Source organism: Leishmania infantum, chromosome 28, assembly GCF_000002875.2.
Source record: "Leishmania infantum JPCM5 genome chromosome 28".
NCBI lineage: Eukaryota > Euglenozoa > Kinetoplastea > Trypanosomatida > Trypanosomatidae > Leishmania > Leishmania infantum.
In genome coordinates this window covers 534,933-557,632 of record NC_009412.2, presented here as the reverse complement: position 1 = coordinate 557,632, position 22,700 = coordinate 534,933, and the positions used below count along the sequence as shown (strand labels likewise).

At 58.9% G+C, this 22,700-nt stretch overlaps 5 protein-coding genes across 5 annotated transcripts; all 5 read right to left on the bottom strand.

Moving 5' to 3' along the window:
- Positions 1–1,185: 1,185 nt before the first annotated feature.
- LINJ_28_1560 (conserved hypothetical protein) lies at positions 1,186–3,363 on the bottom strand (the record flags this gene model as incomplete). The annotated part of the gene is made up of 1 exon (XM_001470148.1): positions 1,186–3,363. One exon carries the CDS (start codon positions 3,361–3,363, stop codon positions 1,186–1,188), a length of 2,178 nt encoding a protein of 725 aa, XP_001470185.1.
- A 1,811-nt stretch (positions 3,364–5,174) lies between these two features.
- On the bottom strand, positions 5,175–6,404 carry LINJ_28_1550 (putative DNA polymerase kappa; the record flags this gene model as incomplete). Its single annotated transcript, XM_001470147.1, has 1 exon — positions 5,175–6,404. One exon carries the CDS (start codon positions 6,402–6,404, stop codon positions 5,175–5,177), a length of 1,230 nt encoding a protein of 409 aa, XP_001470184.1.
- A 2,703-nt stretch (positions 6,405–9,107) lies between these two features.
- On the bottom strand, positions 9,108–10,904 carry LINJ_28_1540 (putative DNA polymerase IV; the record flags this gene model as incomplete). Its single annotated transcript, XM_001470146.1, has 1 exon — positions 9,108–10,904. The coding sequence occupies one exon, from the start codon at positions 10,902–10,904 to the stop codon at positions 9,108–9,110; it is 1,797 nt and encodes a 598-aa protein (XP_001470183.1).
- A 2,923-nt stretch (positions 10,905–13,827) lies between these two features.
- LINJ_28_1530 (putative DNA polymerase kappa) lies at positions 13,828–16,089 on the bottom strand (the record flags this gene model as incomplete). Its single annotated transcript, XM_001470145.1, has 1 exon — positions 13,828–16,089. One exon carries the CDS (start codon positions 16,087–16,089, stop codon positions 13,828–13,830), a length of 2,262 nt encoding a protein of 753 aa, XP_001470182.1.
- Positions 16,090–19,427: 3,338 nt separating this feature from the next.
- Positions 19,428–20,624, bottom strand: LINJ_28_1520 (hypothetical protein; the record flags this gene model as incomplete). The annotated part of the gene is made up of 1 exon (XM_003392625.1): positions 19,428–20,624. One exon carries the CDS (start codon positions 20,622–20,624, stop codon positions 19,428–19,430), a length of 1,197 nt encoding a protein of 398 aa, XP_003392673.1.
- Between the last annotated feature and the right edge of the window lie 2,076 nt (positions 20,625–22,700).

Sequence of the window (22,700 nt, the reverse complement as noted above, 5' to 3'; positions counted from 1 at the left end):
TCTTTCTTGAGTGCATCTCCCTTGAACCTCTCCGTTGCGGGATGGACAGTGACGTGTAGCACGAGAGAAGTGAGAGCTTGAAACTGAAGAAGGGGTTGGGGTGGTGAACAGAGCGACGTTGCCCTTCAAGCAGGCAGGGTAGAGGAAAAAGGCCAGCACCCGATTTGCGTGCCGTGCCTCTCGTCCCACCGCTCTCTCTGGAGGCGACGCGCTGAGAAGGCTACGCAGTGAGCTGTCCCCCCCCCCGCCGCAATTGTCCCCTTCGCTGCTATTTTACGCGCCGCCGTGCTTGTTCACGTCCGTTTCTCAGTCTGTTGCATGTACTGGTATGTGAAAAGCGGCTGAGCGCATCTCGGTGACCTTGCGGCCCCGCGCGCGGCGTCAACGATCTCTGCCCATCTCCTTCTCTCTTCAAAAGCGACAGGGGCAGAGAAGGCGAAGACGAGTTCGCGGCAAGGCCCATAACAACGACATAAGCAGCACAGCGCCCAAGAACGAGGATGGTCGCAGGAACCGTGCTAGAGGGGGCGGGGAGGAGTGGGGGGGGGGGCTTGTGGTGGCGGTTCTCGCGCAGGTACCCCACACCCGAGTTGGCAGCAGCAAAGCAGAAGCAAACTTAAACACACCCGGTAAAGCTCCCTCCGATGGATAGAAGTCGAGGAAGGGAATGTGGGTAGTAGGCGAGGCGACAAGCAGCAAAAGATTACGACAGACGGGTGCGTCGCTGACACGCTCCCTCTCTCCCCCCGCTCGAGAGTTCTTCCTCGGTATATATATATATATACGTGTGTGTGCATCTTTTATTCGGCTTTAATGACGACGTTTCGCGTCGCAGTGTTCACGCAGCGGCTGCATCCCTCCAGCAAACCCCATCGCCTCTTCCCCGCGCTCTGCCGCTGCGGAGCCACACTTCCCCACCGGGGGAGTGTGTGGGAGGAGGAAGGAGCCAAACCACGTTCTGAAACACGATAGGCGGTGAGAGGGGGACCACCATTTCTGCGATCATGTATATCGCGCACACGTACCTTCACAAGGCGAAGTGAGGGATAGTGAGAGAGACAGAGGGGCGCGTGTATTGCGCTTCTTTGGGTCCGTTTGTCCTTTGCTGTTGTGGTTGGGGGAGGGGCCGACGTGCACCTTGGCAACAGCACACAGACGACATGCTCGGCTTCGCCTCACCCTGGGCTACACATAAACCACCGAGTCGACCGTGCCCGGTTTTCTTCTTCCCGGGCTACTTTTCTTTTCTGCACCCTCATCTGTCAGCATTCCCTTGCGCCTCATCATGCGATTTTGGTGACCCAGGAAGAACCTCTTGGCAGTGAAGTACAGCTTCTCTAACCTCGCTGCTTCGCTTATCATTATGGGCGGCACCATGGGTATTAGCGAGATGCCAAAGACGCCCAGGGTGACGTACCTTCCAGACTTCGCCCCATCGAGGGCTTCGTCGATACGGTGACGGTGCGACAGAAGCTTTGGTAGAACTCGGTGAAGCGCCGCGACGGCGGCCTCCTCGGTCGTCTCGCCTTCCAATCGTTCCATCACCGGATCCAGGTTGCAACGCGGCAGCGTTACCCGGACGCCGCTGTAGGTGAGACCCTTGGTGTACAGGTGACGGTGCAGCGAGCGCATCGCTGCCTCCGCAGTGCGGTGGATCGCGTCCTCAGTAGACAGCCGGCCAAACGGCACCTGAGTGATCTTGCAACCATTATTAGGGAGTTTCTTGCGAAGGTGGCCAAGGATAACGCTACGCATGGCCACATGGTAGTCGGTGCGCTCTTCATTAACAATGCTGATGCGGTTGCTTGCCATGAACTCGAGCGGCGCGATGGAGTGCCTGAGGTTTTCCGGTGCCACCAGAGACTCGATCACCTCCGCCTCGAAGTACATTCGGCCAAAGGCAGCGGCGTAGCACGCACGCGCCGTGTCTCTCGACATGCAGTAGTACAGGAGGTAACGCTTTTCGTAGAAATCGCCGCACGTCACGATACCAAAGGTGTGCTTCAGCAGATCCACAAACGCGGGAGTGAAGACGGGCACGCGACTCACTGGGAAGCTCGCCATAAAGTCGCGCGACGCCTTCATGGAGCGGATGTGGCGGTGGAAGGAGCGGATAGAGACCAGTGGGACGCCGCTTCGGCCGCCACCCTTGTCTGCCGTCAGGGTTGCGGCCTGCTCGCCACGTAATTTGGCCACCACCGCTAGCACCTCGGCGTCACAGGCAATCTTTGCCAAAACGGGACTCGTGGCCACACCAATGCAGACGCGGACCGACGCCGTGGAGGCGGCGACTGTGGAGCTCGGCACTTCTTGTGCGCCCGTCGTTGCGGGCTCCTGTGCACCGCATCCGCTGTCTCTCGGCGGCCGCTGCGCCAGCACCTCGCGCCGGATAATGCGAGCGATCTCCGTCGCGAGCTCATCGGGGGTCAGGGGCTCGATCTCACTTTCGGAAGGCGGCCCAGCGATGCCCTCCTTCGCTACCGGCCTCTTTGCCATGTAGTCCTCAATATCCTTCAGCACCTGACTTACATTGCGACGGCTCACGTTAAGCAGTGGCAGATAGGTGGCGTAGTGCGTCACGTCAATGGCGAGCTCGTTTGGAAAGGGCTCCAGTATTCGACACACGTAGCGGCGCAGTATCCTCTCTACCGCATCGCGCACCGCCTTGACCTCCTGCTGCCCCGCGTGCTCACGTGGCAACGACGATGATGAGGCCGGGCCGTCGGCGTCTGCGGCGCTGCCTGAGTGCACAAACTGGAAGTAGATGGAGTTGCCGGGTAGAGTCGCGCGCATCACATCTTCGTCCGTCCCGATGTGCCGCTTCATTGTGTAAAAGTCGTCCAGGGAGGCGTACTTAAACATGAGCACACGCGACTGCATCGTATGCGCGATCGCCTCGGAGATGGTTTCCATCTGATGCAGTGGGTAGGTGTAGGCATCCGGTACCTCCAGCAACTCGCTCGCCTTCGCCAGCTCATCCATGTCCACGTACTTGAGGATCTGCTCTTTTTTCATATTCCCACGTGGCACCTGACCAAATACAAAACTTCCATCGTCATCGTCTTTGGTGAGCTTTCGCTTGGAAAGCGCGATGTCGGTCACAGACGTGTCGTAGAAGAGCGAGGATAAATCCACCTTGGCGGTGACAGCCCCAAGATCTGCCTGGGGGTGGTAGACGGCCAGCGACTGCGACGCCGCATCCTCCACAGCGTTGGCCACGTTGGGCGCTTCCTCCCTTTTCGCGGATTTCCGAGAGCCCGCCGTGCGATGCAGGCCACATGCGCGGCGTGAGTTCGAGAGAGCCGCGCGGCGATGCGGCAGAGACAGCGCCACCGTGTGCCTCGCTCTGGCAGCGCGAAACATCCCATGCGTTTTGTAGGTGGAATCGCAGCAACAAAGAAAAAATTGTTTTTTTTTCTTGTTTTGATGGTTGTGTGGGTTGTTGTCGTTTCTCGTTGCCCGTGATGTGCGCACGAGAGTGCTGCGGCCTTCCAGACAAGGATAGGGCAAACACGGTTGGGGGGGGGTAGGGAGGGAGGGGGGGGGGAACGAATGGAACGACACAGAGACGGAAAGAATGCAGTGGCGATGTGAGGCGAGCAAAAGGGTCGCGGTCCACGCACCCCCCGACGTCGCCGCGGCTGACTTTACGCCCTCGACACACAATTGCCTTTACCCCACACACACAAAAAACGTTTCTGCGCTTCTTGCTGCCCGTTTTGCGCACGCGGACCTCACCACCTCTTTTCCTGCCCGTCTTTCCGTTGGCGCCGCTTCCAAAAGGCGAGCGGCGCACCCTTTCGCTTTTCTTTGGTTACCGACACGCACGAGACAGAGGGGACCGCACTCTTCACAGAACTTGCTTTGCTTTCGATCTGCACTGAGGGAGAGTTCGGTGGGACTCAAGCAGATGATTGTACTTACAGCGGACTGTACAGTGGCGAAACACACGCACGCATACACATCCCCGCGCATGCAAGGCAATGCCAGCACCTTTTCTTACGTCGCGCACGCATAGCTGGTCGAAAGCACGTGAGGTTTCCGCCGCAAAGTGGAGCGCACAGAAGCGCGTGCGTGCGTGTATCCATGGTCACGGCGGCCATGCGCAGGATGCCGTCCGTTCAGTCGGGGAGATGAGTGGGCCGAGAGCGATAGGGCGGAAGGGGTGGGCGCGGATGTGCAATACCCGTTTCAGAAACAAAAAAGACGAAACGTAAACCATAATGAAAAAGCGGAGTAGAGTCGATGCTTACAGTGCATCGTCGGCGTTGGCCCGGAGGGGTGTCCCCATGAACGGCAAGGTGAGAGCGCGCCTCTCTCGCAAGAGAGAGAGCAGGCCGACAGACACACGTGCCTGCGTGCGCTGAGAGTAACACTGTCAACTGCGGAGGCATGACGTCGACTCACCGCTTCATATTTTCTCCTTTTTTTTCTTCGTTAATGTGGATCGTGCGCATACCACCGGTGTGCGCACGTGAGAGTCTGTGCGACAGAACGTGTCAGCGCCTGATTACGACGTCGACCCATTTTTTCAAGTCACGCTTCTTTTCTGCTTTGCTCTCATTGGTTTGTGTCCTCCTGTCTTGGACGCGAGAACTCGCGACACCGGGGGAGAGAGAGGGGGCCTGGCCACGTGAATCAGCGTACAGGGTGAAGTGCGCTGAGCTCGTTGAGGAGGAGAAGGCGGAGGGGACACAGAAGCTTGATGCACCACCGAACGATCGCAAAAGATCACGGGCGGGACGCCCTGCGAAGGAAGCGCAGCAGCGGCAAACAAATAAAAGCGAAAGAGATGAGGGATGGTAGGGGCAAGTACGTACACACGCGCGCTGCGCTGCGAGGCGGTACATGGTGAGTGAGAACGATAAAGACAACAACTAAACCGACAAGAAGCGGGAACCGTGTTCTGCAATCCAGGGTGTGGGTGGGCGTCTACCGAATCACCATCCAATGCGGCCGAGAGAGAAGGGGGGAGGGACGCCGCGGGGCCGTCACGCATGCCGCACATACGCGAGAGCGGACCGCTTTTTTCTCGCGACGTGTTGGCGCTGTTCGACGACGAGCAGCGGAGACTCGCTTTGCGGCCGGCGACCTTGGCTGGGCCTGGCGAGGCGGCTTCTTCAATGGAGATGGCGGCGTCTTCGCAATTTTCGCCGATGCATAGCGCTGCGGCGTCATCTCGTGGCTTTGGATAGTGACGGACTGCTTTGACTTTCGCCTTGCAGACCGGAGCGGCACCCTTGCCCTTCGCCGACCTTCTTCCCCCCCCCCCCCGGCAGAGGCTGTAGCTTGCTGAACTTGACACCGATGAGGCGAAACTCGCGGTGCCGCGCTGCAAACGGCTCTGCTACCTTTTCGAGTCCAGCATAGAGCTTGGCAAAGCTGTTTGTAGCCTCTGACAGCATGGCGGCATGGCTGCGCGACACGAAGGCGCGGCTGGTCGTGTAGAAGCACACGTGTTTGGTGCCCGCGCCTTGCTTCATGAGAACATCGTGCGCGCCCTGAGTGAGCTGACGTAGGTGGTACCAAAAAGCTTCGCAGATGGGCACACCGCACGCCAGGGTGGTGCACTTCCTCGTCGACTTCTGCGCACGGTGATCTGGAACGACTGCTCGGAGTGCAGAGGGCGATGGACTGGCCAATGCGCGAGAAAGACGTGATTTCAAATGTGCCGCAGAGCTGGGCTTCATTGCCGCCGCCGCGCTCGGCGGTGCCGTGACGGCTTCTCGCTCCGCGTTGGAGCGATTGACGTTGGCGCGCACAAGTCCTAGGCCCACCGAGAGGTAAAACGCGAATGTCTTTTCGCGAAACAAGTAGCATAGCTCCGCCTTGTGCGTGAGAAAGTCCTTGCACGTGACTACACCGAGGGCGTGCAGCCGCTGCTCGGTTGCAAAGCCGATCCCTGGCACATCGCGTACCGGCATATCACGGACGTGAGCTAGCACCTCCTCGCGTGTGCGCAGCGTTAGAATGTGCTGCCCATTTGGCTTGTTCACGTTGCTGGCCACCTTTGCGAAGGCCGGTGTGTGGGCGATCCCGCCGCTGCACGTCGGCTGCGTCGCCGCCTCGACGCGGCGGCGGAACTCCGCACACACATCCTCGGCAGAGCAATCCTGGTGCGTACGAAGGTAGTCGGTGACATCCATAGTTAGCTCATCGAGCCCTACGGCGACGTAGTGGGGATCGTACAGAGCACCAATGGCGCGCACATTGGCGGCCTCGCGGCGGTGCCGGTCAAAGTGCGGTGGGCGTGTCCACAAAGAAGGACAGAGCTTCTTCGCCATAAAGCCCGGCGTGCCCGAGCAGTGTAGTTGGTTGTGGTCAGCAGTGGCATAGCTGCCGACAGCGAACGGCCGCTCGCGCAGCGACGGATCGAGCCTCTCCTCTACTGCAGCGTAGAACATGTCGATGCCGACGTGGATAAACCACCTCGAAAAACGGCGTGACGCTTCCAGTTCCTCCTCGACGGCCTCGGCGCGGGCTTGCCAAACATGCTTTTCTGCGGCTGCTAGGAGCGAGAACTGCCGCTGCTTCGCTGCGAGGGCCGCATGTTTTTCACAGCCCGCAGCGCCTCCTTGCGCTGCTCCCCCTTGCAAAACGCGGAGCCACGCGTCATATTTTGAATGACCTGCTCCAGATACGCCTTGTCCACCTTCTGCAGGCCGGCTTTAGAGGCATCGAAGGAAAGACGACCCATAGCTTTCGATGCCGATGGGGGCGGAACAGAGGATGCTCCTACGGCCGCTTTTGCTGTCGATGTGGACGCGCTTGAAAGGCACCGACATGTGCCCCTCAGCGCAGCGCCGACCATCGACGACCCGCGAAGGCGGTAGGAGGAGGAGCGCATGCCGTGCCGTCTAGACGCAGATGCCGAGAGATGAGAAAAGCGTTGGGAAAGAAAGGAGGTTGCTGAGAAGCAAGGGGGCGGGAGACAAGAATAGTCCGAGGCGCCCAACCCGGGTACTGTACGGCTTGTTGATCCCTCCTTCCTGCCCTCCCACGCACAGACACGGCGATGGCCCTGCTGAGAGAAGGATAAATGGAGAGGGAACAAAAGGAGGAGATGAAGGTGAGAGGAGCGTTGCGAATGGGCAGCGTTCAGGAGGACCGCACAAGCATATCAATATCCCGCATCTTTCGTGTGCCCGTAAGCGTGATCGCTGGACCTGATGCACGGGCACCTGGTGGTGGTGACGGAGGCATCGAAGTGGGGCGGCGCAGCGCGGCATCAACTCAAAGAAGCCCATTTCAGGACGCCCAAGTCCATGATTATGGGGAGGTGGAGAGAAGGAGAGAGGAGGAGGGCCGAGACAGTGCTGGCGTGCGTATGCGTGCACAAAACAGTTGCAGGGTGATGTGTGAGAAGCCGACAAGATGGAGGGGTGGTGGTAGAGGTGCATGCACAGGGAGCCGCAGCCGCTGCAGTTCGCATCGTCGTCGCAAAAGCAGCGCAGCGGTCGTGATGGTGGGTGGTGGAGGAAGAATAGGGGTCGGAGGACGTGAGCGACCACGCTCCTCTCACTTGCTCACCTCTGTGAGCCAAAGCACACAGAGAGGGATCGAGGGGAGTGAGCCTCTCTCAAGTGCGTTCGCTGCACCAACGGGTTGACAGGAGCGGACGGTCGCTCTCTGAAGGGACATCAAAGGTCGACTCGAATCAACGCCCTAAATCGTAGCCAAGTGGGGAGGAAGGAGCGACGACATAGAAACTATCCGAGTTCACGCGTCCATCAACTCTAGGGGAGATAAAGACGGGCCATGCTGCTCAGTCGATTCCTCGTCCTTTTATTACAGCAACCCGCAGGAACACGCACACGCAACATTGACACAGACACACGAGGGCGATGCGCTGACGTGCACGCTTGACACGCTCGAAGCGAATCCGTTCCCTTTCCATCAGCCTACACCAAGGCACCTGTAGATAAACAAGGTAGCAAAAGGAATACACGGGGGGGGGAAGGCATCTACCCCGTACTCAAGCTCTCGGGCACCGGCATTGGCCCCCCCCCCCCACTCCCCTGCCGCGTACTGAGGTGGGGAAGGAGAGGGCCGAATGCGGGTGCCCCTTTCTACTCGACAGGTTCAATGCAGTCATGTGCGGACCCGCGTCCGCAGAGACCACGCCCCATCGCTCAGCTAAAACAGCAATATAAAAGGAATAGACCAAAATGGCGTGTCTGCGCGCAGAGGACCCCCCCCCCACACACACACACGGTGGGGAGGAAGAAGGGGGAGAGGAAGGGGAGGCGAGAGAGAGGGCGGCGAACAATATCCCTTTTTTTTCTCTACCGTCCACCAGCCCCTCCACTGGAACACGAAACACACGCACCCTCATACTTCCACCAAACAACGCCCACAGGGACGATCAACACACGAGGAGCAAAGAGCCCCCCTACAAACACACAAAAAAGAGGCGAAGGGGATCAGACAAGACGCACCTGCGCTTCCGTAAGCGTAAAGAAACAACAACTAAACAACCCCCGACGGCCATCCCACTTGTATATATGTCTATGTAAAGTCTCGAGAGTGTACCTCACTGGTGCATGATATTTTGCGCACACTATTGAGTCGCCGTTGTGTGGATAGACGAACCGGCAGTAGGGCAGGGGGGAGGGAGGGAAGACCGCGTAGGCGAGAGATGGGTGCTGCGATCCATTTCGACGACCATCTCAGCTCTTTTTGCAGCCTGCTCGTCTCCTTGCCTTCCACCCTCTCCCTCCGACCACACAACATTTCTCCTCCGCTTTTGCTATGTTGTTCCGAGCACACGTCACCGCGTCTCCGACGCACCACGGATAACTCTCCGAAAGAATCTATACACGGAAATCAGCGCTGGAGCGCCCTTGCCACCCTTGCTCTTTTCGGGAGGGGAGGAGGAGTGTTGTTGTTCTCTGTGCCACGTACGCTGCTCTCCCTCGTTCTCTATAGGTAAAAACGGTATGACATTTGTTTTTCCTTCGAAAGGCGGACGCTATGTGGCGACGACGGCCGGTTCTGATCCCCGTCCCCGAAAATGCCCAGCGCCCATCCTGCGCGATACACCTACCGTTCCGCAGTAATCGCCATTTTCGTCCCGTCTCCTCCGACTGCTTTGCTCGCACCCCTGCTCACTTCTTTTTGTGCAGCTTTCCCTTCGACGGCTTCGTGCGCCTGCGCGCCGGCTTGACGGCTTTGGCGGGCACCGCAGTGGGCTCCGCAGGGCGGGCTTTCGGGATGTTTGGATCTGTCAGGAACTTCGAGACGGGAATCTTGCGCTTGTACGTTGCTGAAGGCTGCACCGGCGACTCTCCACACGGGTCCGACTGCTCCGCAGCTACCCCGCTCTTCTCAGCGTCACGGTCGGCATCGTCGGCATCCATGTCTAAGTCGTCATTCACTTGAAGCGGTTCTGTCAAGGCGCCGGTCAAGGCATCGCGGGCGCTGTTGAGGCCAGCGTGGTCATCATCGGTGTCTGTGAAGCGCTGCAGGCGGACGCCGATCAGGCGGAACTCGGCGTAGTGCAGAAGATGCGGCTCCAGCAGCTTCTGCGAGGCCTCGAGCCACACCTTGAGGTCGTTCGTGTGGCTCGGGAGCGTCACACTGAACTGCTCCGTGTCATAGGTGCGATACTTGAGAACCAGTGTCATCTTGCGAGGCTGCAGGTGATCGCGAACGCAGCGGACATGGCACTGCTCAAGAAGCTTGCGGAAGAGTCGAGTGAAGGCCTCTGGCGAGGGCAGTGGCTCGCTAAACGACGTTTCCTTACCAACCGACTGCCGTGCCTGATGCTTGCGCAGCGAGAACGTCTCTGCCAGCCCCAGTCCAACGCTGAGGTAGTGCGCCAGGGTCTTTTCTCGGAACAGGTAGGCTAGGAGGTACTTGTGCTCCAGGAGGCCGCCGCAGGTGTGGATGTGCAGCGCACCGAGTGTCATCTCTTGCGCGTAGCCGATGCCGGGGATCTTGCGCAGCGGAATGTCGCGCACGTAATTGATAACTTCCTCTCTCGTCAGCAGCGTGATCTCATGCTGACCATTCGGCTTGTTGACGTTGCTGGCAATCTTCGCGAGAATTGACGTGGGTCCGATGCCGCCGCTGCTTGTGAGCTGTGTCTTGAGGAACACCTCGTCGCGGAAGTCGTGGGCGATGTCGGAGGCTGACACGGCCGGGAACTCCTGCAGGTACTTTGTCACGTCCATCGTCAGCTCATCGAGGCCGACGCTGACGAACTGCGCATCGTAGCGGGAGGCGATGCTGTGCACCCGCGCCGCCTCTCGCTGGTAGGCTGGGAAGTCGTTCGGCACGATAATGAGCTCGGGACAGAGCTTCTTGCCGATGAAGCCGGGCATGCCAGAGCGCACACCGTACTGCCGCGCAATGTAGTTTGTCGTGGAGAGCATCTGCTGAGAGCCGACGCCGAAGGGCTTGCCTCTCAGCGACGGCGTCTTCTTCTCCTCCACTGCAGCGTAGAACATGTCCATGTCGATGTGGATGTACCGGCGCCGGAGATCGCGCGTCGCCTCGAGCTCGTCCACCATGGCGTCTACCATGGCCTTGATCCGCTGCTTCTCTGCGGCGCTGATGGAGTCGAATGTCTTGGCCTTCTCCTGAAGCTCCTCGGCTTTGCGACGCCGCGTCTCCTCGAGCCGCTGCTCCTTTTGGTAGAAAGCAGACCCCTTCGACGCCTCCTGAATGACGTGCTCGACGTAGTCTTTATCCACCTGCTGAAGCCCTGCCTTCGAGGCATCAAAGTTGAGTTTGCCAGCGCTGCGGTGGTCACAGTGCTGTGCACCGTTCATGCCGGCGTGGTTCTGCGGATTATGCGAATCCTGCGGAGCGCCGCGACCGTGATCTTCGAGGACGGCGCAGTCCGCCTCGATCTCCTCCGCGTGCGAGTCGCTGTAGCGACCTCGCGGGGCAGGTGACATGCTGGAGCCTACGTGCGCGGCCGCGAATGGCGCAACCGCGCCCGCTGTCGTGGCCACTGACGGTTTCTTCACGGCAGTAGGGTGATTATCTCGCCTCACGGTCTGCTTGCTCACCCGCGCGAGACCCTTTGAGCTCACGGCGGAGGAGACAAACCGAGAGAGCCGAAGCATGGTGGGCCGGCGAAGGGAAAAGGCACGAGAGAGGGGGAGGAAAAGATGGATGCGTGCCTCGCCGGTCGCCGCCACAACGGATCTTCACAAGCGCACGCGGGGCAGGCAAATACCCGCAGCACAAAGGAGGAAGGGGAGGGAAGACACCAGAGCAACGCGAACACACACACACACACACACACCAACAGACAGACACGCGCCCGTACAAAAGAAGGCGCGGCCACAACGAAGTGGGAGAGAAGAGGAACTCGCTGTTTAGCTCTATGTACGTCTAAGCCACTGCGGGGAGGGAGGGCGGGGCCGGGTAGGCAGCACCTCTGCTGTCTCTATCGATGAAGGAAGGGTGAGGGTGGGGTGGGGAGCCGAAGTAGAATACAACAAACGCAACCGGAAGGAGCCACCCTGCACGCGAGGAAGGGGAGACGGCGGGGGCGTAGCGGCCGGAAGAATGCAGGTGTACGCGCGCGATGGAAGGGGGGTGGGACGGTAGGAAGGGCCCTCGAGATGGTCAGGAGGACGTCGCGGCTGCGTTGCATGATATGCCAAGCCGATAAACAAAAACACGTGGTGAGTAGAGCAGGCAAGAGAGAAGGGGAGGGAGAGAGGTTGAGACGGAGCGTGACAGACGGAGAGAGAGATGCATCACGAACTACACATAAATAACTACAGCAGCACAACTGAGGCATCCCCACTTGTCGTGGGGACGAGGGCTGCCCTCCTGTCGCTCTATGATCGGGTGTTGTCGACTCGTGCGACCGACCCCAGTCGTGGCACGGCTGCTGCTGCCTCTGCCGCTTATGCACCTCTTCTTTCACGCGTCATTATACCCCTGATGAGGGGAAAGACCTCAAAGTGGTATCGGAATCCAGAACCGCCCTCTGTGGAGAAGCCGAGCCGCCGCCGTCCCCCTATCCCTGCCAATGCCGAGCCACCGCACCTGGCCCCGACAGGGTCCAGCGCCTGCGACACGGGGAGGCCAGTGTGATGTATCGCTACGGATGCCGGCGGTCAGGTCCTGGATGGCGCTGCGTGAGAGCCACCGGCAACAGTGGAGATGTTTGCACCATGGGTATGCTCGGCAGAGTGTCAGCGTGGCTCGAGCGTGTGTCGCTCGGCGCAACAGGAGCGGCTGTGAGGCTGCCTGCGGAGCGGGGGTGGGTGGGTGGGGAGACAGGAGCCGTGCTCAGATGGACGAGTCGGCGCATCGCTGTAACGCGCGTCTACCGCTGCTTCACGCCACGTGATGGGTGGCCTGTGACGGGCCTGGGGTGTAGAGTGGCATTCAGCTCATGTTGTGCGGTAGAGAACGAACGCGCCGAGAAGGAAGAAGAAACGCCCTCATGGCACAAACACGTCATCACCTATATACATGTATGTGTGTATATATACACGCACACAACGACACGGTGCACCTACCCGCGTGTTGCACCGCGGCTCGGTCCTGGTCGTCTAGGACGAGCCGTCCTGCCCCCGAACCGGGCCGTGCGCCTCACGGGCTCCTCTTGCCCTTGCCTCGTCCCTCTGCCTCGCATGCGTGCTGCGCGATCAGCAGCCACACCGACCGGGCCGGATTGCGTGCCTTGATCCGAAGCGGGGCCGCGGCCCCGGGCCCTGTTTTGGGGCGAGGGTGGTGGCGTCTGCCGTGCGGGTAACAGGGGGTGGTGGCTTAGAGGCGCATGCCGGATGAGCCCGAGGAGGACGTTGGCCGGTCTCCCGCTCAGGGCCGACTGAGACCCTGTACCCTGCCTCTGTGCGATGGTGATGCGGCAGGTGACGGGGACAGGAGCAGAGGCACTGTGGCAGTGCCCGGAGGCGGCAGGGACAGCGGAGGTGGGAGGCTAACGACAGTTTCAGCGCCGCAACGCAATGGCCCTGCTGTCCACTGTGCTGGAGCGGGGCAACACTGGTAGACGTTGCCTCCGTTTGTTCCACAGCACCAGCTGCACGGTTTGGGGTACGGCTGCTGACGTGTTTGCTGTGTATGAGCACGCGATTTGGCCACTAGTTTAGAGGGGAGGAGGGAGCCGCTGCCGATGTGGCAAGAGCAGTTTACCCACAAAGCACGGAGAAGCTGAAGCGCATGACACAACGCTCGTTAGAAACTAGGGAGACGGACAACGAGGAACGAAGGGACAGGTACAGATCGATTCGTGGAGCCTGAGGATGTGTGCTGAGGGCATGAGCGCCTCTTTTCCCCTTCCTCTGCATTGCGGAGAGTCGCGAGAACGCGCACACCATCATCTCCCTTACCAAGATGCCATTTGGAAGGGGAACCAGCGTCCGAAAAAAAAAAACCTAAGAGAGACCCGCGCTCAAGCAGTCAGCGTCCTTGATGTTGCCGTTACTCCTCAACCTCTCCCACTCTTTCGTTGCTGTCAGCGTCTGGCAATGCATCGGCCATCGAAAACTGTGTACAGGAGTCTTACATGGTCAGCAGAGATGTTCACGCCGATGCCTCAACCGTTTCCGTTTTTTTTTTTCGCTTGATCCCCCACGCGCCCTCGCCTGATTCTCTCCATGCAAAACAGCAGCGACACGCGCCAAACAGCTAGGGAGGGTTCACAGGAGACTTAGGTCGACGCCGGTGATGGAGGCACCACAAGAGGGCGTGAACTGCACTCGCCACGCTCACTCGATGCGAGGTTGGCGAGAGGTGCAGCCACAAGAAAACAACAAAAGAAGAGGATGGACGACATGATGGGCTTGCTGTTTCACGATTTCTCCTGCAACGATTTCCACGCACAGGTATCCTTCATTCCACGATGAACACGTTATCGTCAGCGCTGTCATCGCCGACCACTTCTTCGTCGCGCATCTTCTGCGGCTTTGCGGCTGAGCCCGTAGAAAGATCGGAGAGCGGAGACGGCGCGGTGGAGCTCATCGCGGGGCCTTTCACCTCCTCCACGTCCGTCAGCTGGCTCTCGGAGGAGACGATGAGCACGGCGCCGTCTTCGTCGTCGCTGTCGTCGAGATAGGCATCGCTATTATCCCCTGCACCTCCGTCGCCGATGCCACGGGGGCGCTTTCGCTGAGCGAACGCCTGCTGCTGCTGCTGCTGTCGGCGCCGCACCGAATGTGCGGTGCTTGCGAGCTGACGAGTAAAAAAGTGGCTCAGTGTGAGCTGATTCGACTCTGCCTCGGCAGCCGACTTCACCGTCAGCGTGGTCGCGCCGCCGGTGCCGTCGCTTCGGGGTCGTCGCCTAAGCTTTTCCAGCCGCACGCCAAGTAGCCGAAACTCAGCAAAGTCGTCCACCACTGGCATGAGTAACTCGTCAAGCGCCCGCCGTAGGACTTCGTGGTCGTCCGTATATACATTGAGAGACTTGCTGTGCTGCTTCACGTGAAAGCTGCGGTGCTTCAACTTCAGCACCACCTGCGAGCAGAGGAGGCCCTCCTCTGCGAGGGTCTCGTGCGACCGGCGCAGGTTCTTGTACGCGATCGCCTGCAGCGCCATGCGATTCGTCAGTTTGTAGAAGGTGCGTTCATGACCTACGGATTTGCGTCCCCAGTCGTCCTCGTTCGACCCTCCATCCACTGCAGCGACCGTCTTGCCGTTAGTCGTTCCGGCGGATGAAGACGGCGCTGCCTCCAGCGAGTCGTACATGCCACCGATGCCGATAGACGAGGCGAGAAGAAATTCGTACGTCTTCCGCGTCAGGATGTAAAAGAGTCGATGCCGCTGCTCGTACACCTCACCGAGTGTGTGTATCCCGAGCCCCGCGAGAACGCTCTCCCGCGACTTGCCGATACCGGGCACCTGGCGTACGGGGATGCTGGCAAGATAATTCATCACGGCTTCGCGGCTGAAGAGGCGAACGGCGAACTGCCCGTTTGGCTTTTTATAGTTGGACGCCATTTTCGCCAGCGTCGGCGTCGGCGCGATCCCGGCGCTGACGGTCAGGCCGGTTGCCTCGGCGATGCGTCGTCGGCACTCCTCGATGACCCTCTCTGCAACATCAAAGCGCCCCGCGTGCGTTGTGACGTCCATGTGATGGTGCGCGAGGTAGTCATCGAGGCACATCATGACCTCGTCCATGCCGAGCAGTTGCGCATCGGAGTCGTACTCTCGCACCACAGCCTTGAACTTGGCGGACTCGGCTCGGCACGCGGCAAAGTCGGTGGGCACAATGACGAGCTGAGGGCACAGTCGCATGCCAATAAAGCCTGGCATCCCGGACTGCACGCCGAATCTCCGGGCAACGTAGTTTGTTGTGGACAGCATCGACATGCTACCGATACCGAGCGGCACCTCTGCGTACTGCGGGTTCTTTTTCATCTCGACAGCGGCGAAGAACATGTCCATGTCCATGTGGACGTATATGGAGTCGAAGCTGCGATACGTCTCAAAGATGGCCTCGAGGTCTGCCACGTCACGCTGTAGCTGGCGGAACACATCAGGGTGGCTGCGCACGCTCGCTTCGTACTGCCGCGTCTTCACCAGAAGCCCCTCAACCTGCCGCTGCCGCTGCTGTGCCTTGCGCTCTTCGTTTACATAGAAGCTGGAGTTCTTGGATAGCTCCTTGATGATGGCCTCCGTCTTCTCCTTTTCAGCAGAGCGAAGGCCAGCTTTTCTGTCGTCGAAGTACACAACCTTTGGCGCCGTTGTGGCATTGGTGCTGGCGGGATTCGGTTGGAAGAAACTGTGCAAAGACCCGTGCGGGGCCGCGGCCCGCGAGGAGCTGCCGCGCGACGCTGGCGCTGAGCTGTGCGCGCTGTTATCGCAGCCCTTCACACGACCGCTGCTGTTGCTCGAGTACTCGTGATTGATGCCGCTGGTCGTCGTACCGCGGGCAGGGGTATGCGCGGTGGACAACACCGGCGTTGTCGGGGGAGTCCTTACCGGGGTCGCTGGCACGGGCGGCACAGGGGACAGCGTTCGCGGTGACTCGGGCGACACAGCCGTTCCAGTGAGAGCGGCGCGGCGATGGATGAGCGAGAGGAGATGCCTATCTTCTGCCCGCACGTCAGAAGGGGGTGAGCGTGTCGGCGCACTTGAACCATGCTCCACACTCATTCGTTGTGCTGGCCTTGATGCTGGTACGCGTATGCTTGCATAGGTTTGGGTGTGTCTGCCCTTTACAGCCTTGCTCAACACATGCCACCATGCAAGCGTGTAAGTGCGGGGACGAGGTTGAGAGCGGCGTTGCTTTTTCTAAGCAGAAAGAGAAGAGGAAGGAGGGATGTGAGCGGCCAGGTGGACACGCGCTCCAAATCCATGGGTGGCTCTGGCCACCGCTGCGGGGAGCCCGTTCCCTTTGCCGCCCCCTCCCGCTCTGGAGAAGCGTACGAAGAAGAGGGAAACACAAAACGGTCTCTTCCGTGCCCGCACCATCTCGTTGCACGTCGCCACACACCACACACGCACGGGCAACACCGCCTCTGTCTCGCTGTTCGAAAAAAGGAAACGAGAGGAGGTGTGTGTGTCTCTCTCTGTGTGCATGGGGACGCAAGGTCAGGGGCCGCACACAATCGTACACGTGCCCTCCAAGAACATCGACGCTGCGCGAGATGAAATCTTCTTGACCGAGATGGGAGTGCGTTGCTTCCATGACTGATTAGCTCGTGATCCTGTGTCCGAAAGACACAGATACACATGCGCAACTATATACCACTCCCCTCTGAGCATCCATTCTTTCGCAGGACGATGACGATGCACTGCCTTCACGCGTGTGCACCGTCCCGCTGACGCGCATGAAGTTCCGATAGAGAGCGAAACGAAAAAAAGAAGCAAGAGGAGAGGGGAGAACACGCATCACCACGTGCGGCGTGCGGAGAGAAAAGAAAAAAAGACGGGCACATTTGGACGCCCAGGCGCAAACAAGCGCACAACGACCAACGACGACGACGACGACGACGACGACACACACACACACACACGCACACACATAAAGGCAGAAACAAGAGAAACAGCAATCAGCCTATGGCGCACCGCGGTGAGAAGAGTCCATGACCACGCCCATCACCACCTAGAAGCAACATAACAAGGAAAATGCAGAAAGACAGTAAGCATAGCCGTAACCGACTCTGTGTGCTATATAGACGAAGGGGCGCACAAGCAACAAAACACACAAAGGAAGCCAGGGGAACACACCACCGTTGACGACGACGGGAGGGGACGGGGTGGCGGGCGAGAGTCGTAGAACAGGAACGGCAAAGGCAAAAAAAAAAGACACGCCTTCTTCTGTCGGCTCTCATTCCTTTCCTGCCTCTGTTGTTCGTTTCGTCTCGTCTCCATACTCCGCTCGCGTGCTCGTGCGCCTGCCCGGCGGCACACGAAAGGAGAAAGAATGCAAGACAGGAAAAGAGTTCCGCCACTTCGCACCAAACCTCTTCTACACAAATACAGAGAGGCAGCGAGAGTTCCTCGGCTCCAAAGCCCACGCACAACGGCCGATAACTCGAGCGATTCGCGCTTTCCAGACGCGCGTATACACATACGCACGCACATACACACGCGCTGCAGTGGAAAACAAAAGAGGAAAGCAGACAGCGAAGCATAGCACGGCTGCCCCCCCCCCCCCCCACACACACACAAACGCACGCGTGCCTGAAAGCATGCAGAAGGATAACCCGACGCACTACATCCTCCATGAAGAACAACGACAGAGAAAAAGAAACCCAGAAAGTAGCCAACCGGTACGGGGAGGGGGAGAGGGAGGCAGGGAGGCAGGAGTGAGGGGGGAGGGGGCGCTGCCGGAAAGATGTAAGGGGGCCACCGAAAAGCGCCGATCAAGCAAAGTGCACAACAACCGCAAAACGGAAAATGGGAAAGACGGGGCGTTCAGACGTGTCTCGTCTTCTTCCTGGCCACATGGCCCTCGGCAGGCAGGCACGGCAAGAACAACAACAACAAAAAAAAAGCATGCCGGCTTCCGGGGTAAGGGGTGAAGGCACAGCACAGCGTTTTCGGACAGAAGGGGAGAGAGCGAGCGAGCGAGGCAGCGCGGGATGGGGTGTGCTCTGGTGCTCGCTCACGAGTTCACCACAATCGAAGCGACACACCTATAGAGACCAGTCTCTGTTTCTGCTGTGTGTGTGTGCGCGTGGTGCTCCACTCACAGGATGAGTGTAGGGGACGGGGGACGGGTGAGGGAAGAGACTGAATCGGCAGAATGGAAAAAGGACTTTAACATGTTTCTCTTTGCTATGACCTTATTCTACCGTGAACAAATCGAGAAACAGACGCGCACAAGCCCGCGGCTATGCGCCTACCTCGTCTGCGCTACGGTTACATCAAGGAACGGGGCCAACCAAGACTGTTGGGCGTCGTTCAGGCCCGCTGCGATTCCACGGCAGACAGCGCCGGCTGGGTTCCGGTTTGAGTCCCGCATCACCGCCGCGGCGCACCTAACGCATAAAAACAGGCGGCGGATGCGTGCAACTGTCGAATCGTCGGCAAGATTCGCCGTCAGCTGGTCCAAGCGTTATCGTGACCGCAAGCCTCTTCGGCACAGCTCTCTTCTCCAACACCACGAGTCCGAAGCCGTGCCCGAGGGCAGGCTGTCCAAGCTGCTTGGCTTCTCCACAACGGGAGCGCTAGACCCTGATACCACACTGAGGTGGCCGGCATAACCAAGGGAGAAGAGGGATTAAAAAAAAAACAAAGAAAGCACGCGGCAGGTTCGTGCCGTCATATTTGAGGAAAAAGCGACAAGGAACGAAAAAGGAGCCCGTGCAGACGCATGGGGGCTCAGGCGCATATGAGGGAGAAGAGGGAGCTGAGAAGCAAGGAAACTGAACGAAGGCATACGAAACAGCAGGAGGTCGCGGGTCAGAGGAGAAAACATGCGGAGAACACATATGGAGAGTGTGCGTGTGTGTGGGGGAGAGAGAGAGCAAAGAGAGGTGGAGGAACGAGAAGGAGAAGGTCGGATGGAGAGAGAGAGTTGAGCGGTTCATAAGTACAGCTGATGAAAAAAAAAAGGGCCTGGAGAAAGGAAATGCACACACATACACACACATGCGCAAGAATACACGTAAAAACACACAGGAATACCTGCAGGTGCCACTTCGCCATCCCCCACCCCCCTAGAGGGGGGAGCAACCAGCAAGAAGGCCAATACGTACGTAACTCGCACACACACGCAGTGACACGCAAACCCCCTTCCCCCGAAAAAAAAAAAGAAGAAGGCCGCTTGGAGGAGGGCCGATGCAGAGGTGTTCACAGGAGAGCACAATGGACGTGAGCTGCGCTGGCTGGTGAAAACCAGAGTAGAACAGGGCAAAGTGTTCAGGCAGAAGAGCCGCTTCGGGGGGCTGAGGGAGCGAGGCACGCATCGCGGGAGGTTTCGAAAACAAGAGGAGAAAGGCGTCCCGATAACAGCACCGGCCTTTCGTTCAGCTGCTGTTCCTTCACTCTGGCTCATTCGCCGTGCGCTTTAGTGGGCTCATGGGTTGACTGAGCTGCGGCCGCACCCGTGTCGGCGAGTAGGCGTAGGGGTTGTTGCGCGTCACGCCACCACGCCTGGGGGACGTGACTGTTTTGCTTGACGCAGCTGGAAACCTGCTGCCGGGAACCCTGTGGTGGTGCGGGCTGGCAAGCGCTGCTCTTCTCTCTCCGCGGCCGCTGTTGCTGCTTGCTCCCAGCTGCACCCCTGCGCAGTACACTGGCAGCCTGTACGGACCTGGAGAGGACGGACTGTGCGGCCTACTAAGTGGCCCCATGTCCGCGCCAGTGGCGGAGATGCAGGCTTCCGCTGTGCCGTCGTCGATACCGTTTGGCAGGTATTCCGGTAGCTGCAGGGAGGGCAACGGGTTGGCACCGGGCCAACAGCGCGCCCGAGCACCGAGTGAGCTTCCAAGGCTAAACTGTGGACCAAAGGAAGGGCTAGAGAGAGCCGGTGCTGTCGCCACGACGTGCGCCGGGCTCTCTGCAAATGCGGCGCTGCGCTGAGCAGAGACAGAGGTGGAGGGAGAACTGAGCGGAGAGGCGAAGGACTCAGGGTTGCTGCGCGCACTTCCACCTCCGCTGTTCAGCTTCAGCGACTGCCGCGGAGACGAGAACAGTAGCACACTTGTCGGCCTGATGTGGGGGCTGTGCGCTGGGGACTGGGCCGCAGAGGCGCTGTTATGCTGAGCCAGGTCCGCCAGCGGAGTCAGCGGTCGCTGAGTCGGGGTGCGCGGGCGCGTTGGCGTGATGACGCGGTGAATCGGCCCCGGGTGATAGAAACGGCAAGAGCTGCCGCGATTGCAGTTGCCGTTTATAAAGTGCCGACAAACGTTCTTCTTGCCGTTGGAGTAGCCATGCGGGCTATGCAGCTGGTTTGCACTGTTGCTGCTGGCATTGAAACTCGACCCGCCTTGGTGGGGCCCGCTGGTGATGGGTGACCCTTGGTTGCTGCGCTGTCCATCCACACCGCCCAACGCTACAAATTCTACGGCGTCGAGATCCTCGCTGACAATAATGTTACCCGTCGTGAGGTACGGCGAATGTGTGAAGAGACGCGGACCAGTCGTAGAGTTCGTCGACGGCCAAAACGTGGGCGTCGAGTTTGTGCGGGCGGCAGGCACCTTCGCTGCCGGGGACGAAGAGCTCTGTGCGGGGTGCATGCTGCTCTTTTCGATGCCCGCAGAGGATTCGACAGAGCGAGGGGTAGGTTGGGACGGACGGGAGGTATGGAGGGCTCTACAGGGGGTTGGCGGCGTGGTTGGGTGAGGGGTAACAGCGGAAGAAGAAGAGGGACAGCGACACAGCAAACCCACACACGCCAGAGGCAATATTGCACTGCAGTCAAATCAAAAAAAAAACGACCGACGAAAGAAAAAAAAGTATGAAACGCCCACCGTCACGAGAAAAAGCGAAACACACGCAGAAGAGTTGTGCAACAACACGTAGGTGTGCTCCGCATATATCAAGCAAGCAGACAAAACCGAAAAAGGCGGCGGATGAGGAGGGGGAGGGGTAACGGGAGTGGAGGGCCTGGAGGCGTTGAAGAACAACTACAGATGCGATGGGTAGGCGACGCAAGTTACGCTCGGTAGGGAAGCTGGAGGATGAGGCGCACACGCACACGAGATGAGAGAGGGTGCGGGTAAGGCGGTGTGTGGAGGGTGGGGGTGGGGAGGAGAGACAGACAAAGAGAAGGGCAAATCAAGGGGAAGCACCCACCCCCAACGACGACGACGACGACGAAAAAGAAAAAAAAGCTATTAGGTACACAACAGCGCTCACGCCAGGTGGCACACTCACAGAGAGACGCACAACACCAAGAAGCAAAGAAGATGAACCACGGAGCTCAAGGCGAGCAATGTTGGAGTCTACGGCTAAAAAGAAAAAGGAGAGGTGAGGGTGGGCGGGTGGCGGGGCGAAAACAGAGGGAAAGATGACGACGACGAGGGCAAGAGAAGAGGGCGGAAGGCCGCGAGAAGCAGAAAGAACAACGAAAAGGTGAGGCCGAGGAGAGACGAGAGAGATATCCTACACCTCCCCCGATAAGAACAGCAAAGGGACTGAGGAGGAGAGGAGGCGAAGGAAGAGACACACACACACACAGACACACCGATATGCAGAGAATACAAGGAACGCAAGAGAGCCAAGCAGAACGTCACGCGCACGAGTGCGAGCACCACACGACGAAGAAATAGATGCCAAGGCGCCACAATGCTGCAAGCACTGCCGCACACGTGCACACACACACACACACACACACGCAGAGACGATTTGGCAGGGAAAGAAGGAGACACAAGTGCAACAGCACCTCCACACCCCCAGAAACCACTGCAAATGTGCACAAGCGGAGAGAGGGAGGGATTCCGCAGCGAGCACGTGGGCCACAAGGGAGGTTCAAAGGTTGCCCTACGCGCTTGAAAGCGGAGGGAGAGGGCTGAGGAGGACACACGCTGAGCCACAACAAAAGCCAACAAAACAAAACAAAAACAGCAAGCAAGCGAAAAAAATGAGAAAGAAGACGTTGACAACTGCCCGTTGCGGATTTCGGGTGTTTGTTTTTCGTTTCTCACAGGAATGCACGGCGTGCAGACACGGACAGACAGAGACAGAGAGAGAGACAGGCGGGCAGGCAGGCAGACCGGGAAGAGCGTTCACAGAAAGCGTTTGGCGATAAAATCACGAGCGAATTAGCATACGCACACGTGCCTATACCGTAGACAGGAGAGAGAGAACAGCAAAGAAATTGGGAGCGCGGGGAGAGAGGGTGGTGGCCCACACATAGATGAGCACAGGAGACGCTCACACGTGGGGAGGCTTGCACGTTGTCCGACGGTAACCGAGATAGAAATCGACGAAAAGAAAAAAGAAACGAAGCGCAAGTGTACGTGCGTGAGTGCGCGCTTGCCAGTGTGAAGGGAGGGAAAGACGAGCAGGTCTGGTGCAACTCTCTCTCCGCTTTCGCTTCTCTTTTTTTTTAGGTTTGCCAACGAAAATGGCAAAAGTTCTGTGCAGGGAGGTTTTGCCCGGCGAACTGGCTCGAAAAGGCAAAGGCTTGGAGAGGCAGTGTTGGTGGGGTGCGTAAAGGGTGTAGAGAAAAGGGAGCGAGCAAGGAAAACCGCACGAGTGGGGATCACGCTTCCTTTTTTTCTCTGTGCTGTGATGTACGTTGCTGACCGTTTTGCAGCGTCAGCGCACACACGCGAAAGAGCTAAACGTGCTGGAAGAGAGAGGTGGAC